The 19,965-nt window shown below is 41.6% G+C and overlaps 1 protein-coding gene across 1 annotated transcript in view; it reads left to right on the top strand.

The window, feature by feature from the left end:
- Positions 1-19,965, top strand: part of LOC136586667 (collagen alpha-6(VI) chain-like) — a 143,490-nt gene that overhangs the window by 112,189 nt on the left and 11,336 nt on the right. Inside the window, exons 27-37 of the mRNA XM_066584829.1 lie at positions 59-121; positions 3,078-3,140; positions 4,413-4,463; positions 6,249-6,284; positions 7,127-7,189; positions 9,379-9,438; positions 9,731-9,766; positions 12,088-12,124; positions 15,355-15,366; positions 15,555-16,048; positions 18,346-18,442. Of these exons, the coding sequence (XP_066440926.1) occupies positions 59-121; positions 3,078-3,140; positions 4,413-4,463; positions 6,249-6,284; positions 7,127-7,189; positions 9,379-9,438; positions 9,731-9,766; positions 12,088-12,124; positions 15,355-15,366; positions 15,555-16,048; positions 18,346-18,442 (1,012 nt within the window). The remainder of the gene's footprint in view (positions 1-58; positions 122-3,077; positions 3,141-4,412; positions 4,464-6,248; positions 6,285-7,126; positions 7,190-9,378; positions 9,439-9,730; positions 9,767-12,087; positions 12,125-15,354; positions 15,367-15,554; positions 16,049-18,345; positions 18,443-19,965) is intronic.

Here is a 19,965-nt window from a genome sequence, read left to right as displayed (position 1 = left end):
AACAAAGAAAAATAAATATATCTAAATATATATTTTGCACATTTCCTCTTTTACACAGGGTACTTTTGGTACTCCGGGTGCTGATGGAGACCCTGGCAAACCTGGGCAGAAAGGAAAAAAGGTTTGTTGAATATTATTTTAGAAAAACACTGCATAATTTTTATAGGCAAACAGTTAATCACAACTACAAACTGTCCCTAGTTAATGGTTCACTAATGGTGTATTGTTGATTAGGCGTTAATGCCTAATATGTTTGTGGTCAAGGGTTGTTTATGTGTTAATACTGAATATCACCAATGGTTTAGGATTACTTGGGGGTTAATATCTAAAAATTCCTTGTGGTCTACAAAGGTCAAGGGCTTAATAGAAATATCCAATGTGATCTAGCTTAGAGAAGGGGCTAAGGCCAACAACCTTCTGATCGAGGATGGAGAAGGGGTTAATGGGTACAATTCTAGTGGTCTATAGTGACAGATGGGTAATGGTGCTTGTTACTAACCATGGTTGTTTTAGGTAAGGGAGGAAGCTAAATGTTAAAAATCTTGTCTAGGGTGTCGGAGGGGTGAATGTTAAGTAGTTGCATCCCTGATACATGAATGTGGTCGATGAAGAAATAATTTACAAGTTTTATAAATCAATAGTTCAAGCAAATATAAGAAAGTTTATAATATATCTTATTAGAGAAAGATGTCACTTTTTCTCCTCCCCCTCCTACCCTTCAGCCTCCTGAACTGATAATCACTCTAAATTTACTGGTAAAATCTGTTTTCAGAGACCAGATGGAATATCATCTCACTGGGGTTCAGGTTATATGCTGTCCATAGAAGTCTATGGAAGGGGAGAGGAGAAAGCAGCTGCAGAGTGAGACAAAAGCTAATGGTCTCACAGAGATGCGGCTTCAGCTAGTATTCCATTTCCTGTCTTACCTCACTGTTGAATTCACATCTATACTGCTCAGTACTGCTGTGTAAAATGCCCCCTTCCCTGCAGCTGCTGCTTCTGAGGGCATGCTACAGAGATATAGGAAAGCAGGATCTCCTCTTTTCTATATGTGCATTTTATGGGAGACATCTAGAGATGAGCGAACGTGTTCTTCCGAGCTTGATATTCGTGCGAATATTAGGGTGTTCGGTATGTTCGTTATCCGTAACGAACACCATGCAGTGTCCGGGTTACTTAAACTTTCTTCCCTGAGACGTTAGCGCTTTTTTTTGGCCAATATAAAGACAGGGTAGGCATTACAACTTCCCCCTGCAACGTTTAAGCCCTATACCACCCCCCTGCTGTGAGTGGCTGGGGAGATAAGGTGTCCGCCTGATATGAAAGCCTGCCCCTCCCGCGGTTCGCTCTGGATGCATTCTATATGCGCTCAATGGGGCCAGCGGCAGCAGCGCTGACCCCATTGAGAACATATAGAAGACAAATCCTTCTTCTCTGGCACAGCTGTAACAGCTGTAGCAGAGAAGAACGATGTTTGCCCATTGAATTCAATGGAGCGGCAATACAGCATGTTCCACTGAATGCAATGGGCTGCCTGCAGGAGCGCCGCAGATCATCTAAAAACGTAAGTAATGCTTTTTATTCTTTGCTCCACTGTATTACCGGCGTATAAGGTGACAGTTGGGGGGTCGTCTTATACGCCCCGTCGCCTTATACGCCGGTATATATTTTTAGTGTAACACATTTCTGGATGAATTGCAGGAAAGGGGTTATATATTTAACCCCTTTCCGACCATTCATCCTGCGATCGCGGGCAGCCCATTGCATTCAGTGGAACATGCTGTATTGCCGCTCCATTGAATTCAATGGGCAAACATCGTTCTTCTCTGCTACAGCTGTTACAGCTGTGCCAGAGGAGGACGATCTTTATGCTGACAGTGGGGGGGGGGGGGCACTCTTGCCGCTATTGTGGCTTAATAGTGGGACCTGTGAACTTGAGATGCAGCCCAACATGTAGCCCCTCGCCTGCCCTATCCGTCACTGTGTCATTCCCATCACTTTCTTGAATTGCCCAGATTTTCACACATGAAAACCTTAGCGAGCATCGGCGAAATACAAAAATGCTCTGGTCGCCCATTGACTTCAATGGGGTTCGTTGTTCGAAACGAACCCTCGAGCATCGCGGGAAGTTCGTTCCGAATAACGAACACCCGAACATTTTGGTGTTCGCTCATCTCTAGAGACATCATAGCAACTAGTATCTACTCTCTAGCTCAGGAAAAGTAGGCAATTTCAGATGGAGCCTGCAGAGGGGAAAACTGGGGAAAAAACCCTATACAAGTCATATAATGGGAAGCAATAAAATTATTCCTCATGTACACACATAGCAGCTTATCCTGGAAAGTCACCTGAAACAACAGGTATGCGTTACTAAGCTATGTGAAGAAAGATAAACACAAATGCTATTAGAATGCGTCTTAGTTACTACACTGTTTTGAAAAAAAGTCAAATAAAGTTAAATCAGCTAAGAAATATTCAAAAAACTTTGACATTTGGAAGCAGTTTTGTATAATACAACTAGTGTCTGACACATTAGCCCCTTCAATATCAAGCTTGTTTGTGCCTTAATGATCAAGCCAATTTTTGAAAATCTGGCATGAGTCATTGTAACAGAGAACAACTCTGTAAAACTTTTACACATGCAAGCAATCCTGACACTGTTTGTTTGGCGCATATTTTACTTTATTCAGATGGTAAGAGTAGACTGATACAATTTGTGCGTATTTATTAATAGCACCAAAATTAAGGAAAATTTGTAAAATTTGTTGTTGTTTTTTCTTTTTTTTCCCAACTACCGTATTACCAATATGTACATACATGATGTACTAATTTTTTTGTTTACCTTCTTTGGTGTCTTTCAGAATCTGTTAATATCCAGTACTATTATATACCCTGATGTCCTTTTTCATAGTATTACTATTAATACTATTTTTTATCTCCCATTCCAATTAGCACATAATGTAAAGAGGAGGCCTATTATAGGGATAATAAACAAGCCTCATTAACAACTAATATTGTCATGTCCATGACACAATGTGCGTAATATATGAATTTGGAAACATTTTGTTCTTTGGCAGGGTGAGCCAGGAGATGCTGGAGACAAAGGAGAAATCGGGAAGGAAGGACCAAGAGGATTCGAGGTAACATAGCTGGATATACATGAATAATTACCCTGCTTATTATTCTGTTTACACCTTCAGTCTTAGGCCTTAGTCACACGGGCGTTTTTTCACGCGATTTGCGCATCGCATGACGGATGCGCATGCGCAAATCGCGTGACCGGCGCCGAAAAATCGGCCGAAAAATCGCCCGAAAATCTGCTCCTAGCCGCGTTTCATTAGAAACGGGCCGGAGCTGTCCAGCGCATTGCATTCAATGGAGCCGGCAATACAGCCGCCTCCATTGAATGCAAGCGCTGCGGGCGAGTGTGGGATGAATTGTCGGGAAGGGGTTAAATATATAACCCCTTCCCTGCAATGCATCCTGAAAAGTGAAAAAATAAAAAAAATGTATGTACTTACCTGCTCCTGGCAGCCGGAGATCCCCGCGGCCGTCCTGCAGTGGGTGTGAAGGGGGTGTGACTCAGGCTTGCCCCTGATTGGCTCAGCGCTGAGCCAATCAGAGGCAAGTCTCAGTCACACCCATTCATGAATTCATGAATGGGTGTGACTGAGGTCAGCCTCTGATTGGCTCAGGCTGAGCCAATCAGGGGCAAGCCTGAGTCACACCCCCTTCACACCCACTGCAGGACGGCCGCGGGGATCTCAGGCTGCCTGGAGCAGGTGAGTACATCCTTTTTTTTTATTTTTTCACTTTTCAGGATGCATTGCAGGGAAGGGGTTATATATTTAACCCCTTCCCGACAATTAACCCCGCGCACGCCGGCAGCCCATTGCTTTCAATGGAGCGGCTGTATTGCCGCTCCATTGAATTCAATGGGCAAACATCGTTCTTCTCTGCCACAGCTGTTCCAGCTGTTCCAGCTGTGGTAGAGAAGAATGATTTGTCTTCTATATGTTCTCAATGGGGTCGGCGCTGCTGCCGCCGGCCCCATTGAGCGCATATAGAGAAGAGAACAGGAATCGCAGATCGCAGATAGGTGCGATCTGCGATTTCTGTTCTCTAATTTATCGGACGAGCTCATAAAAAGCGCTCATGTGTCCGATACCATTGCAAAGCAATGGTTTTAAAAAATCGCCGGACGCATGCGCATGCGCAAATCGCGGCAATAAACGCCCGTGTGACTGAGCCCTTAAACATATAGTAGACTGGTATAAGAAATGTTCTGCTCCACCAACATGACAATCATAATCAACTCAACATGCAAGAGCGATATTTTTAAAACAGATTTCAAATAGTGAGCTAGTCAACTACTCCTTGACCTTTTTATATTTATCTACATATTTCAATAGGGGGAAGGTGGTGCCGATGGCTATGGAGCACCTGGTAAAATAGGACTGAAGGTGAGTTTGTTGATCTTTTATTACATCAATAAGAAAAGAATCGCCTATATGAAATTTAGCCTATGAGTTTATTTAAGGCTTTTAGCAACTCTTGCTAAACTGATGTTGGTTTTGTCATGGGTATAAAATTTGTAGCCATAAATGAGAATTGTTTCATAATTGTTTACCTATTTTACAGTACAACAGAATCTAGTAGAGACTTTATATCTTGGCAACATAAAAAGTTATAACAAAGGGGGTTTTGCTATTTTTAACAGCAAGAATAGCAATGCATGTAAGGCTAAAAATGAAAAAAAAAACTGAGGACCCCAATGGATCCTATTAAACTCTTGGGGTCCAGCCAATGATTGCTTGGATTCATCGAGTGAAGGATTAGGGTTAGGCCGCCTGCAGACGAGCGGGTCGGATCCGGCAGCGAGAAATCTCGCCGCGCGATCCGACCCCAGAGCCTGCAGGGGCGAGCGCGTACTCACCCGCGCCTGGCGCCCCCGGCTCTTTGATGTGCCGGCTGCCGCGCAGCCGGCGCATGCGCAGACCGGAGCCGGCGGCCAGGTGAGTGCGTGCCCCGCAGAAAATTAGAACATGCCGCGGTTTGTTTGCCGCGCGAGATTTCGCGCGGCCAAACCGCGGCCGTCTGCATAGGAGTGCGTATTGTAATGCACTCCTATGCAGACTTTCAACGGCGGAAATCCCGCGGGAAATCCCGCGGCGGGATTTCCGCTCGTCTGCAGGCGGCCTTAGGGTTAGTTTTCAGATGTGGCTAAATGCTAGGAAGTGATTAGGTTTTCCTGAAAAGTCCAGATAATTCATAAGTGGTATGGTTATAAGTCTTTCTAATGTCCATATGAAAATAGTTTATGGACCACTTGACTTTCAACTTAGTGACAATTATTACTGTTCTTGAAGCAGGTACCAATTAGAAACATCTGTAGCTCCCCTTAGTGCTCCTGCTCCAGGTGTCTCCCACTTTCTGCTTCTGCTCCAAGTATCCCTCCCTTTAGTGTACCTGGTCCATGTATTCGCTACTTAGTGGCCCTGCTTCAGCTAAACTCCTTTTTGGTGCCCTTGCTCCAGGTACCCCTTTAGTATGTCTGCTTTGAACTTGTAAAGAGGGGCATGAATTTAGCCCAAAGTATTTCTACTTTACTATATCGAAGACAATTTTTAAAAGTTGGAAAGTCTGGTTTATACAGCAGCAGTGATGATGTGCCACATTTATAGACATCATTGCTGGGGTCAGTAATTGGCTACAACAGTCACGTGGCACTGTGGCTCACCAATTTTACAATGAATGTCTGTGATTGGTGCATCCAGCACTGGCTCTGATTGGCTGCGCTCAAGAACCAATCAGAGAAATCTCTTGCTGAAGGCGGGGTTTTCAATCCTCGTTACCAGCAATAGATCCTCTGTTGGCACTGACAAGTGCACGGGAAACCTGCAGGAGCGCCGGAGAGCAGCGGCAGGGACCCAGATGGCGCTTGCTAGGTGAGTATTGCTTTTTTTCAGCTTCCTTAGCTGTGTTTTCAGCTGTGCTAAAAACGCAGCCAAAACGCTGTGAGAAATGCATAACAACGCTGCTGAAACCGCAGTGAATGCATCATTGAAATATGCAGTGTTTCTGCAAACGCCTGTTTGAGGGAGGCCTAACTCCTGCATGATATTGCAGCCCATGTCAATGAGCCCTTAATCTGTATTTTATCCTGCTTTTCGTTTTTGTAAAATAGATAAAACTTTAATTGCAACAGATAAATGTTTGGAAATAAAATACTTTTGTCTTATCAATAGGGGCAGCAAGGATGTCAGGGAGCCATTGGGATTAAGGTACGTGTTATATGCCTATTTTTTTTTTTCTACACAGCTTCCTATCAGATACTGTCTGTTCTTTTTCTTCACAACATGAAAAATATTCAAAATATTTAAAGGATTATATCAGGCTTTTATAACTGATGGTCTATGCTCCGGGCAGGTCATTAGTAGTTGATAGACAGGGTTCCCCGCCAATTAGCTGACTGTAAGGGCCGCCATCAGTGCAACGGGGCTGGATGTCGTCATCAGTGTTCACGGGAGGAAGTGAACTAGCCAGCTTCTTTGACATTTACATTAATAGAAGCGCTGCCCCCTATTACACTTCCCCTGACCGTAATGAGGTCTAAAAAGTGTAATGGAAGCGCAGCACTTCCACTGATTGCAATAAGAGAGAAAAAGCCATGACACTTCCGTTCCTGAGCAGAGATGATATGGGCCAGCCTCGCAGCACTGACATCGGGCTGGATGATCAGCTGATTGGCAGGGATCTTATGTAGTGGACCCTCGACTATCAACTACAGAGATGACCTATCCAGAGCATAGGTCTTTAGTTGTAAAAGTCCAGAGTACCCTCTTAATACATGGGGCAATTTATTAAAGATGGTCTTTCATACGCCAGTGTTTATCTGAAATGCGGTGGAGTAAGATGCCCCAAATTAATTAAACGCATCAGAGGTCTAACTGAGGTCAATCAGCTTTCCAGACTATAACATATAAATATGTAATTAATATATCCAATTAATATATAGTAGAAGATAAGTAAAGTTATACATAATATTCAACATGTTGTGTAGATTTAAAGTGTCACTGACTGTTAGACCTGCTTCTATATATGTTATTTGGTAAAATCTTTTCAGGGAGAGCAAGGAGACCCTGGTGCAGATGGAGACCCTGGACCAAAAGGAGAAGCAGGAAAGACTGTAAGCATCAAGAATTTCATGTTTCATAGGAATTTACGAATGGCTGGATAAAATGTAGCAATAAAATGATGAACTCTCGGTAGGTAAATGTAAATAAATCTTTCTTGTCCTTCTTGCAAACAATGGCTGAATTAAAACCTTTTACATGCCAATGTTCCAAAATGGGATCATTACTTTTCAATTGTTTTTTGTGGCTTAAATTTAACTTTTTTACAAATTCAGCCTGTAAAAGGTAAATACGGTATATTTTTCTTAATGTACTTACATTATCATTTAAAGGGCTTATTCGATTCCCAAATAAATTTATAGTTTGTTGCCACCCAATGCCAAACCCATCCGCAATGTCACAGAGGTACTGTACCTGACAAAACTTTTTGCTGCTCTCTGTGCAATCTCCACCGTACTGCTGTCTTGCGGCGGTTCTGGGATCACTTCCTTTCTAGATAGTCTGGTGCAGGTCCTGTATGTGTTTCTCTTGTCTTCTGGCTCTGGTAGGAGTGGTATTAGGTGAGACGTGCTTGGCCTCAGCTGTGGGTAATTTGTCAGGACTATTTAGCCTGGCCTGGTGCTTGGCTTGGGTACCGGTTACCTGCATATAGGCAGGTCCCTTCCCTGGGTAGGTTCTTTAGGGACAGTGTTTCCCTTGTTATAGTTGCCTTTATTGTTTACCATGGTTGGGTGTGCATTAGCATTAATATTTCAGGTTACAGATCCAGCACATCCTGTTTGGGCCTGACACATTGTTTGCCTTTCATGCTTCTGGCCGTAGCCAGCTCAGCTTCCTTGTGTTTGCCATTAGACCCATGATTTTTTACTTGGCTTCACTGCCAGCAATGAATCCACCATCTCCCCACCCTGAGTGATCGCTGGCCAGCCCACTCCACCTCTGAGGAGCAGGCAGATTGTGGAAAAAGAATGAGCATGCACGGTTTTAATTACAGCAGGTTGAGGCCTGAATGTCCACGTGAACATTTCATGTTTTCAAAACAATAGATACTAAGGGTTAATTTTTCTTATTTGATGCCTAATTTTTTTTATTTTTTGTGGCATAGATTGGGCTTTCTTATACTACAAGGACAGGGACAATATCTTTCATTTTTATATTTTTAATAAAGAAAAATGGGTAGAAATAATATAAAATTCAGATTTTGCCATATTTTCCATTTCTAATTGAGTGGAATAAATTTGAAAAAAATGATTTAAAAAAAAAAAAATCTTCCCACTCTCCTGTGTATAAAAATACCAAATATGTGTACTCTGATTAACCTGTCATCACAGGAAAATCTTGGATCAAAAGTCCCCATATTTATTTTTTGGTATATCTGGTAGTTAGCTGGTAATTCGGCTCGGTTTGACCGCTACGTGTTTCCCATTTTCTTGGAGAGAGCTGATCGCTACAACTTCCTGTTACTTTATTAGGGATGAATGGACAAAGTGCAGCCCAATCTCTTTACTGGCGGAGCGCGATACAGTGAGATGTGCCAATAAGTGGAGAGCGAATATATATATATATATATATATATATACATATATATATATACACAAGTCCTAGCTGCATGGTGCATCAACAATTAGGATGTATATATATACAGATGGTGGATGTGAAGGGGTTAAACAAGAGTACAAACTGTCCCGGAAAACCTCTTTACATTGACTAGAGTATTACTGCAAGCGATGAACCTTTGCACTATTTTTGCTTGCAAATTTAAACTGGTTACTAAAATTTAGGTCTGTTTTTTCCAGAAATGATGCCACTTTTGGGCTGTGTCTGATATTGCAGCCTAGTTCCATTCAAGTGAATTGGGCAGAAGCACAATAACAGACACATCTAGTAGACAACAGTAGTGCAGTTTCTACTTATCCATATACATTAAAGGGGTATTTCCATCTCATCAAGTTATCCCCTATCCACAGAACAGGGGATATAACTTGCCAACTGCTGGGACTCCCATAGTTTCAGAGGTATCGCTCTTGGCTTCTTCCTGAGTTTTGACAGCAGTGGACAAAGTCAAAAGTCAATGATGTGCAGGAGCTATATCGCTGGATCAGTGGGGGTCCCAGCAGTCGGGTGCCACATAGGGATAACTGGCCGAAATGGGAATACCCCCTTAAGATTTTAAAAAACAGCTTTAAAAAGCTTGACTATGGCATTGATCCAAATTTTAAAATATTTCAATCTTTTATCGTAGATGGTTGCGGAACAAGGTGGCGTAGGTGATCCAGGCTCACCAGGAGGAAGAGGCAGGAGGGTAAGACTAACCAACATTACACGGTCATCTGCCAGAGGATTATATATAAATATTTGTAAACATGTTTTTTAACATTCTCTTAACTATAACATTAGTACGTTCCTAATGCGTAGAGGGGAGTACCGACAAAATCATACATTAGTGGGTAAAGGTACCATATCTACTATAGTTAGGAAAGACCAAGGCAAGTGAATATGGTTGTGTAATATGGACTAGAATGAATGGTAGTTCTTTGTACTTTGCATTATCTTCAGCTAATCATATGCATCACCATTCTGTTCTTCATCTACAGGGGCCAAAAGGATTTCAAGGCCAAGTGGAACAATCTGTATGTACTATCTAACTTTACTGTCTCAGGCAACCTTCACTCGAGCGAGCGCGATATTGGGCCAAGAAACCCAGCTCCGATATTGGACTTGTCAACGTGCGTTTTACCAGATACAAAAACGCCTTGCGTCACTATGAAATTGCAATCATCCGGCGCTTGCTTCACGCACGTTGGAGAATCCCCACGTGTTTCCCATTGATTTAGCGGGAAACATATCACACTTATGTGCACATTGCACGGCATGCGATGTGTTTGACTATCTTATTAAAAATAATGACGATGCGTTCCCGACAGATGCAGAAAAATAGGGCATGCGGCGATTTTTTTACCTTGCAGCATCACTGTGAGGATAAAATCTCTCATGTGTATGACTCCGTTCAAAAGATTTGCGCAAGCTTTCTGCATCTCGCAACACACAAAACTCACGCAGGATTCACGCTCATGTGAATGTAGCCTCAATCTGATGTAAAAACATTGATGAGCGATAGAACAAAAACAAGTTCAGTTTTATTGTAGTTTATTAGTTTCGGGACTTCCATAGACTTCAATGGAAAAAGGTGAAACAGGTGACTAACTATTAATCCAGTCTTCAGAGGTGGGGCCAGAAGTCACCATAAACTATTAAAGGGGTTGTCCCGCGGCAGCAAGTGGGTCTATACACTTCTGTATGGCCATATTAATGCACTTTGTAATGTACATTGTGCATTAATTATGAGCCATACAGAAGTTATAAAAAGTTTTATACTTACCTGCTCCGTTGCTAGCGTCCTCGTTCCCATGGAGCCGACTAATTTTCGCCCTCCGATGGCCAAATTAGCCGCGCTTGCGCAGTCCGGGTCTTCTGCTCTCTTCAATGGAGCCGCTCGTGCAGAATGCCGGCTCCATGTAGCTCCGCCCCGTCACGTGCCGATTCCAGCCAATCAGGAGGCTGGAATCGGCAATGGACCGCACAGAAGAGCTGCGGTCCACGGAGGGAGCAGACCCCGGCGGCCATCTTCAGCAGGTAAGTATGAAGACGCCGGACCGCCGGGATTCAGGTAAGCGCTGAGCGGTTTGTTTTTTTAACCCCTGCATCGGGGTTGTCTCGCGCCGAACGGGGGGGGGGGGGTTAAAAAAAAAAAAAAAAACGCGTTTCGGCGCGGGACAACCCCTTTAACCTATCCTATAGAAAAGCCCATTAAATACAGAAGTTTGGGTGAAAATGTAATGATGTCTACAGTTGGAGGTTCACATATCTACTGTAGGTTGTATAAAATATGACATTGCACAAAGTTAGGGTCCTTTCACATGGACCGATAAATCATTCAGATCCCTACATCCAGCGGGAATCTGAAAGCTTATTGTTCAGTGTAAATGCGTGCGCCAACTCAACGAGGAACAAAAATTTGTTCGCTTTTTGTTCGTCATTCAGTTTCTATATTCAGAAAACTGAAAGACTATCGATCGGCCCGGGTAAACAGGCAGTTGTTCACTTATGAACGACTGCCTGTTTAGGTCAGCTTTACACAAGCATACGCGCATTTGCAGAAGGAATTTTGTTTTTTTGTGCACAAATCGGCTTATATTTTGCAGTTTTTTGCGCGTGCAAGGCATGCAGGAAAATGCGCGAATGTGAACAAACCCATTGAAATCAATAAGTTCAATTTACTGTGTATTGCGCATGCAAATACGCCTGTGTGAACGGAGGCGGGTAGGCTGGAATGATGCTTGCTCCACCTCCATGTGCAAAGCGATAATCGTTTCTGTGTAAAAGTACAGGAAAGATCATCCCTGGATTGATGTGTTGGGCATCTGCGCTTGACAAGCCGTCCCGTGTAAAAGGGCCTTTACAAACATGAAGGCTGAGGCTACACTACCGTCAGGCTCTGATGACCTTCCTTACTAATTTCCTTTGGGCATGGTCATGTCACTGTAGTGTAGATCCAAGCCGCCATCCAGGGGCGTAACTTGAAGCTCCGGGACCCCAATGCAAAACCTGTAACAGGGGCCCCAATTATAATGCTTTATTCATAGTACTGGGCTCCCTATATGGAGAAGAGAGGCCTTATGGGCCCCCTAAGGCTCCTGGGCCCGGGTGCAACCGCATCCCCTGCATCCCCTATAGTTACCCCCCTGCCGCCATCCATATCAATGTTTACTTAGAATATAAAAAGACAAAATTGTAGTATTCAAGCCAGGAAGCAGATATTGATGTGGCTGGTGGTTTGAATTCACACATTATCAGTAACCGTTTTGGCTCATAATAATAATGTTTATTACTTCTAAATGTCTGAACTAAAAGCTTGGCCCCTAAGTAAACCTTTCTTTTATTTGTTCTGCAGCCATGTGAGCTAATTGACTACATCCGGAAGACCTGTCGTACGTATAAGCCTTTTTTAAATATCTCATACAGTCTCATTTTGGTTTTCTAAAAGCAATGTTTCTAAGTTTCTTTTTAATCTTTTAGACAACATGTCTTACTTATGCTCCACCTAAATATATTTTCGAAACATCTGGTTATTGTCTGATCTGGAGAATATTGCAGCTTGGTTGTTGCCATCTTGCATAGCGCTGCTTATTCAGCTGAGTCTTGTGTCTGACAGGCTGGATATTAGTGAATAATGAAAGCAGCCTGTTAAATGGGTTGTCAGCCAATTCCAATTCTATCCGTTCATTCATGTCCGACTCTTGGATACTTTGTAGGCCAGTTCTTTCCATGCTTCTCTATTCTCTTCGACTGTTTTCAGCTGCCTGATGACCATTCCCGTGTCCTTCTTGATGGTATTCAGCCAAAGTTACTTTTGTCTTCCCTGTTTCCTTTTACTATTGACCACTCCAAGTAGTATCTCGTTTTTCAGCTAACTCGCCCTCATCATGTGTCCAAAAAAAGTCAGCCCCTGTCTCATGATCTTGCGTTCCATGGACACCTCTGGGTTGATACGGTCCAGGGCAGTTTTTGGTGACCCCAGCTGTCCAGGGGAATCATAGACGTCTTCACCAACACCACAGCTTGAAAGTGTCAATTTTTATTCTGTCTGCTTCCCTCAATGTCTACATCTCACAGCCATATTTTGCATTTGCAAACATGATGGCTGTGATTAACCTTCGTTTCATGGTGACTGAGACATCCTTGCACTTCCATATTGGGTACATGCTCACCATGGCCATATGCCTCAGAGCTAATTAACACTTTATCTTATCTATCAAGCTGTCATTATGTTCAATGAGGTACCCAAGGAATATAAAGCTATTAACCATTCCTACTTCCTCATTGTTGACCTTTATGTGGACTTCCTTGTTGGCGGTGGTCATGATCTTTGTCTTCTTGATGTTCAGGTGAAGTCCCATCATCTCACTTTATTATTTTAGCTTCATGATCAGCTTCTTCAGATTCTTTGCTGTCTTGGCTACCAGGGTTGTATCGTCTGCGTATCTTAGATCACTGATGGTTCTTCCACCTATTTTCAACCCAATACCCTAATCATTTAAGTCCAGCTGCCTCATGATCATTTCCAAATAGAGGTTGAAAAGAAAAGAGAGAGGATGCACCCTTGTCTTGTGCCTTTTTAATTTTCAACCATTCTGTATCCCAACACCTGGTTCTCACTGTGGCTTCTTGATTGCTGTATGTGATCGGGTGAGCTGGTACTTCTACCTCCCTCAGCGCTTTCCAAAGTTTATCATGCTCAAAAGCATTTGTGTAATCAATGAACCACAGGATTGTCAGCCTATTCATATTAACTTGTCTGGTTTTTTTTGAATAGCTTAACCTCTTAATAACTTCCCATCATCTTTTGATACCCGGAGGTGCAGTTCCTTAGTCTACATGATCCAAGGGGACTCCTAATCATTAACCGGGGAGTCTCTTTGCCATTTGCCATGGAGATTTAGCTAGGACCTTTCACACAGGACCGAATTAGTCTGTACGGATGTTTCAACATCACAATGTTATCTCTATGGGGCTTGCATTCCGCATCTGCCATAATCCATGCATTTTTACTTCAAAACCACAAGATTAAATTTTGCAGTAGAAATCCTTTTAGCTACAGAAAAGCTTTTTACTGTGGAATTAAGTATGTCTTGCAGATTTGTTCTTGCAGATTTCTAACATACAGGAGATGTAATTCCGCAATAAAACACTGGGGAATAAAAAAAGAAATTCCACAATACGTTCTGCAGTTAAAAATACAACAAAATCTGCAATAATTGACAAAATCAGATAACACGTTATGCAAGGTGACACATTAATAGTACAAAAACATAAACAAAAGAACAATGATCTATATGTAGCCTCAAACAGTGCTGAAAAATATTACAAGTTCTGCATGAACAAGGCTTCATATCACAACGATGAAAAAGTTAAAAAGTTATGATTGCTGAAATTCGTAGTTGCAAGAATGCAAATAAAATCAGGGGCGGAGCCTTTGTCCACACCATTATATAAGGTTTTTTATTTGTGCTGTGTAATGGTTTTGTACTATTATTCATTCTATATCTGATTCCATATCTTATTCTTTCTATGGGGTGCAGATTTTTGTTACATCTTTTGTTCCTGCTTTAAATAAAGAACGTATTTAAAAAAAAATTAAAAATTAATAACAAGGTTGTTCCACTAAAGATACTTATCACTCTGACACTGAGAGTTCGTATGCTTGGTCTGCCAAAGAACATGAGAACAACACACCCCTTATTCCCCTAGTGAAAGGAACGGCAGTGCGCATTGACTACACCATCGTATACTAAAAATATAGCGTAAATGATCGGGACCCTTGTCAAGCAGACACCAAGATGGTTTCCCTTTGAGTAATAACAGAGAATGATTCTGTTTGGTTTTGTCCCATTACAATACCATTTTCAGCACTTGTTATGGAACCCCCAGACGAAATCCTACAGCGCGTAAAAAATGCTTGCGTGAACGCTCTAGTGTGAGCCTAAGTAAGTAATGAAAGTTTGCTGCAATTGCTAGATCATCACGGCCATTCATTCAGCTAATCGGGGGGAATTCTGGGACAAGAACCCTCACCAATCATATGCAGATCTCCTATTCTAAGGGGAAGTCATCAAAATTGAAGTCTTAAAAAAAACATTTATTGATAAAATCTACCAATCTGGTTACCAGGAGCAAAAAGGGGGACTGCAGTGAAAAATCATGCCACCTCCCCATTTTTAATAAAAAAACATTCTGCTATGGAACCCATTTCCCAGCCAGCTGTTTGCCATCAGAATAATCTTGTGAAAATTATTATTAATTATGTTATATGATTTTGCAGCCTATTATGAACAGTTCAATGGGCCCAGTAACTCTACTACAAGGGGCCCTTTAAACAGGACGGAATTACGCCACAGGACGCAGCCAAGTCCGCAGTGGCATAATTGCACATCAAAATCTGCAGCGCTAACTGTGGATCTCGCAGGCAGGTTTTAAGCAATTTTGAATTCCGTATCAAAATCCGCAAGTAGCCTGCAAATTTTGGTGCAGAATTTACCGAGACTTGCAGTTGCTTCGTGTGGCCTATTCCGTCCCTTGGAGCATACAGCTAATGTAGACTAGAAAAACATTATTTTTGTACTTTTTATAATACTAATACTGTTTATGTTTTTCCTTTCAGCTTGTTGTCAAGGTAAGAAGATATTTTTATTGTGCTCTTCACCAAATAAATGTATCAACATGAGCCTGTTGTGTATTATCTGGAGCTTTGGTGGTCATGGATCATCAGATTATTGAAATTGTACTGCATTCATAATGAGAAAATCAAAATTCTGTTACGTATCACGAAGCTAACAATTTTTTAACCTTTTGCTATCCTAGGACAAACCGCCTGCCCAGTGTACCCAACAGAATTGGTGTTTGCATTGGATATGTCAAGTGATGTGAAACCAGAAACCTACAATAAAATGATAGAGATTGTCTCATATATAATGAATAAAACTACTATTAGAGGAAATAACTGTCCTGTTGGGGCAAGAGTGGCCGTGATGTCCTATAACCAATATCCCAAGTACCTGGTGAGATTTTCGGACTTCCAAAGCAAAGAAAAATTGCTGAGTGCAGTGAAGAACATATCTCTGGAACGTTCTGAAAATGGTCGTAACATTGGAGCTTCTATGAGATTTGTAGCCAGAAATGTCTTCAAGAGATCTCTGCAAGGAGCCACTGTAAGAAAAATCGCACTATTCTTCAGCAATGGTCGTACCGATGACCCTGCTGCAGTCAGCATGGCTACAATGGAATACAACGCTCTTGGGATTATACCTGCAGTTATTACATTCACTCCGGCACCTGTATTGAAACGGGCCTTTTCAGTAAGAATGGGTTTTATCTATCTATCTATCTATCTATCTATCTATCTATCTATCTATCTATCTACTAAAGGCCCATTTACACGTAACTATTATCGCTCAAAATTCATTCAAACTACCAAAAATGATCGAAAATTGTTACATGTAAACGCGAGCATTGTGCACTTTTTGCTTGAACAATCATTTTAAGGTGTACTTAAAATCCATAGTTCAGCTAGGGAGAGATAAAGTACGCTGTTATCTCCACAGGGGGTGGCAGATTACAATGTTATCTGTTATCTGCGAAGAGAACAATGCTGCTGCTTGCACAGCTGGGCCTGCAAACAGCTCCTGGAGGCCATTTTACTTGCAAATGAAGATGATAAAGTGTTAATGGCCATTAATGGACATTAACACCTTATGCAAATAGATCACAAAATCTTTCAGTTGTTTGAAAGATTATCTTTGCATGTAAATGGGACTTTATTGTGCATGGTTTGTTTCTAAAAGTTACCTTTTTCATGGTTTTCATCTGCCTTTCTATCACCAATCATTCCATTTCTGTCTCAGTTCTCCCTGACAATATATCACAGTGAAAGTATACCATCATCCTTCTCCTATTAATGTCTCCTTAGATAGAAACATTCTTGGGCAGAGAGTTCAGGAAAATCAGTATTCACAAGAGAACTAGTATACATTGCAGCATGGTCTAAATTATATTTTGTTTTACAACTTGGAATGAAATATAATAAGCTTTTCATAAGTTTTTAAACTTTTATTGAGAAATACATCAGGTTTAGGCAAAGACTCAATATCTACAGTGTTGACCTTTTTTTTTCAAGGCTTCTGAAATTCACCCTGGCCTGCTGGATATCCTCTTCTGGGCCAAATTCTGACTGATAGCAACCCATTCTTGCCTATGCAGTTCTTTGAGTTTATCACAATTTCTTTTTTTTGTTTGTCCACACGGTTTTTGAGGATTGACCACTGTTCCTCAAAGGGGCGAAGATCTGGGGAATTTCCTGGACCAAAAATGTTTTGTTCACCAAGCCACTTGATTATCACTTATGCCTTATGACATGGTGCTCCATCATGCTGTAAATACCATTATTCATCACCACATTGCTCCTGGATGGTTGGGAGAAGTTGCTCTTGTGGGATGTCTGGATACCATTGCTTATTAATGGCAGTGTTCATAGGCAAAATTATGAGTGAGCACACTCCCTTGGATGAACACCAACCCCACAGATGACTGGTCTCAGGATGCTTTACTGTTGGCATGACACAGGACTCATGGTAACACTCACCTTTTTCTTTCCAAATAATCATTCTTCCAGATGTCTCAAACAGTTTGAAGGTGGCTTCATCAGAGAAAATACTGTACAGAGATTAGACTAAAAAAACTGGGGTAAAGTTATTTTCTCTGATGAAGCCCCTTTCAAATTATTTTGGATAGCTGTAAGAATAATTGTCTAGAGAAGAAAAGATGAGTACAACTTACCGTAGTGGTTTTTCATTGGAAATTTTGCTGACAGATGCCATTTTTTAAGATAAAACCAGGAGGTTAGTCAATGGACTCTGTTGGGTACTTGTGGTGTCAGATGTGCAACAGACCTGGCTTCTCAATGTGGTTTTGGTAATAAATGGAAACCACGACTAGGATGTGAACAACGTTTCGGTCCTCTAGAGTTGAATGAGATCTTTTATGAGATATTTTTTTTATTAAAATTTTATTCAAAACACAAAAAGAAAACACTAGTGTGGAAGGAGCCACATTATGTCCCTTGTCCAAAAAAGTATTTGAAAAACTGATGTAAACTGCTTCTAATCAGCGTAGATCAATTTAGCTATCTTGGATATTCCAAGTCTATCCAGAGAATAGGGCATTACTTGCTGATCGTGAGGGTCCCAGTTCCCCAGTCCTCCTCACTGCAGGGTTACCGCACCCCCTGCAGTGAGGAGGATACTGAATGAAGTGCTGATCGTGCAAGCACACTAGTGCTCCATGCATTTTTATTGGGACTGAGATACATGAGAAGCACCTTTTTGGGTATTTCCATCAGCCCGATTGAAATGAGTGGAATGCTCCCTTCCTTCTGATGGAACTGCGGTGGAAAAAGCTATCCACACAGTGATAGGAGAAAGGTACACAGAAGTCCTGTTCTTGAGATTGGCGGGTGTCTCACTGGTGAGACCCCCATTGATCAGCAAGTTATCCCCTATTCTGTGGATAAGAGATAACTTGAAATTCCGGTACAACCCTTTTAAATAGAATCTAAAATAAAGGGTTTCTTTAAACAATGTTTTTGATGTTTCAACAGATTGATGACTCGGGATCATTTCGGTTAATTGAGATTTCGACAACTGGGGATTATAAATCACAAGTAGAAACCCTAATGAAGTGTACCATTTGTTATGGTAAGAAATAAGAATTTATGCTTCAGAATGAAATTATGCCAATGATACATTTCATCAATTTTAAAGGTAATCGATATTGGGTTGTTTTATGGAAAAATTAAAGGGGATTTCCAATTGACAGCGGGGAAATGGGTCATGTTAAAAAAACACCAATATTCACCTCCTGACTGCCCCGTTGCTCCCCCACTACCGCTTCAGTGCCTTGTTTACTTGGTCTTTAGTAGTCATATGGGTTGTTTACCCACTGCAGCCAACTGGAGGTCCAACAGGGACGTCATCAGTGACATCCAGTAAACCTGTCAGAGGCCTTATAGGATTCCTGAATACCTGGTAATGTGACCTGTCAGATGCCATGAAGCTGAAAAGCCAAAGCAGTGCAACAGTGCCACAACAAATATATTGATTTGATATAGTTTTGGATATGGGGGGACCAAACTGCAGCCAACTGGAGGTCCAACAGGGATGTCATCAGTGACATCCAGTAAACCTGTCAGAGGCCTTATAGGATTCCTGAATACCTGGTGATGTGACCTGTCAGATGCCATGAAGCTGAAATGCCAAAGCAGTGCAACAGTGCCACAACAAATATATTGATTTGATATAGTTTTGGATATGGGGGGACCAAACTGCAGCCAACTGGAGGTCCAACAGGGATGTCATCAGTGACGTCCAGTAAACCTGTCAAAGGCCTTATAGGACATCACCAGGTCAGAAGACCTAGTGATGTGACTTGTCAAATGCCATGAAGCCAAAACGCCAAAGCAGTGCACCGGTGCCACAACAAATATATTGATTTGATATAGCTTTGGATATGGGGGCCCAAAACTGTATAAAAAATTACATTGAACAACGCCTTTAAACGTACCTACTGTATATAAATATGCTAAGTAACTAAGAGCATATGTTTTCAAAGTGTGTACACCAAGTGTAAGTAAAGCAATAAACCAATGTCCATCATATTGTTATATGTGTAATTGAAATATAATAAATACGGATCAGGACATTTTGTCCAAGGATTCATGCACAAGGCCATATTACAGCTCTGTACATTCTCTGTGTTTGTATGTGGCCAGACTGTACCTTTATGTGCCCCTGATTTCATATGTAGGAATACATAGGATTTTTTGGGGGTTTGATTCCATATAAAACATCTGTTTATGCACAATTGGCCAATTAAAATGTCATATTATAGAGAATATCTGTATAATATGGGACCTCATGGAGATATCAAAGGTTGGGGCCATGCCTCCAAACAGGTTCTATATACACCTGTGTACATGAAACCTTAAAGATGCTTCCAACTAGTAATGCTGCAGCAACCCTTTATCATTCCCAGTTGTCCAACATACGAGGACATATAAAGTAGCTAGGTAAAGCTCTGTAGTACAGAGCTGTAGAGAGACTGCTAGATAGGCTCTGTGTATAGTCAGTCCTTAACTACAGTAACGGCCAAGAAACCCTACTCAGATGATGATATAACTAGTTGTCTTTTTTTCAAGGTCAAGAAGGTTCAACAGAATAAT

The sequence above is a fragment of the Eleutherodactylus coqui genome, chromosome 12, assembly GCF_035609145.1.
Source record: "Eleutherodactylus coqui strain aEleCoq1 chromosome 12, aEleCoq1.hap1, whole genome shotgun sequence".
Classification (NCBI taxonomy): domain Eukaryota; kingdom Metazoa; phylum Chordata; class Amphibia; order Anura; family Eleutherodactylidae; genus Eleutherodactylus; species Eleutherodactylus coqui.
Note: the sequence above shows the minus strand (reverse complement) of the source record. Positions and strands in the feature narration are given on the sequence as shown.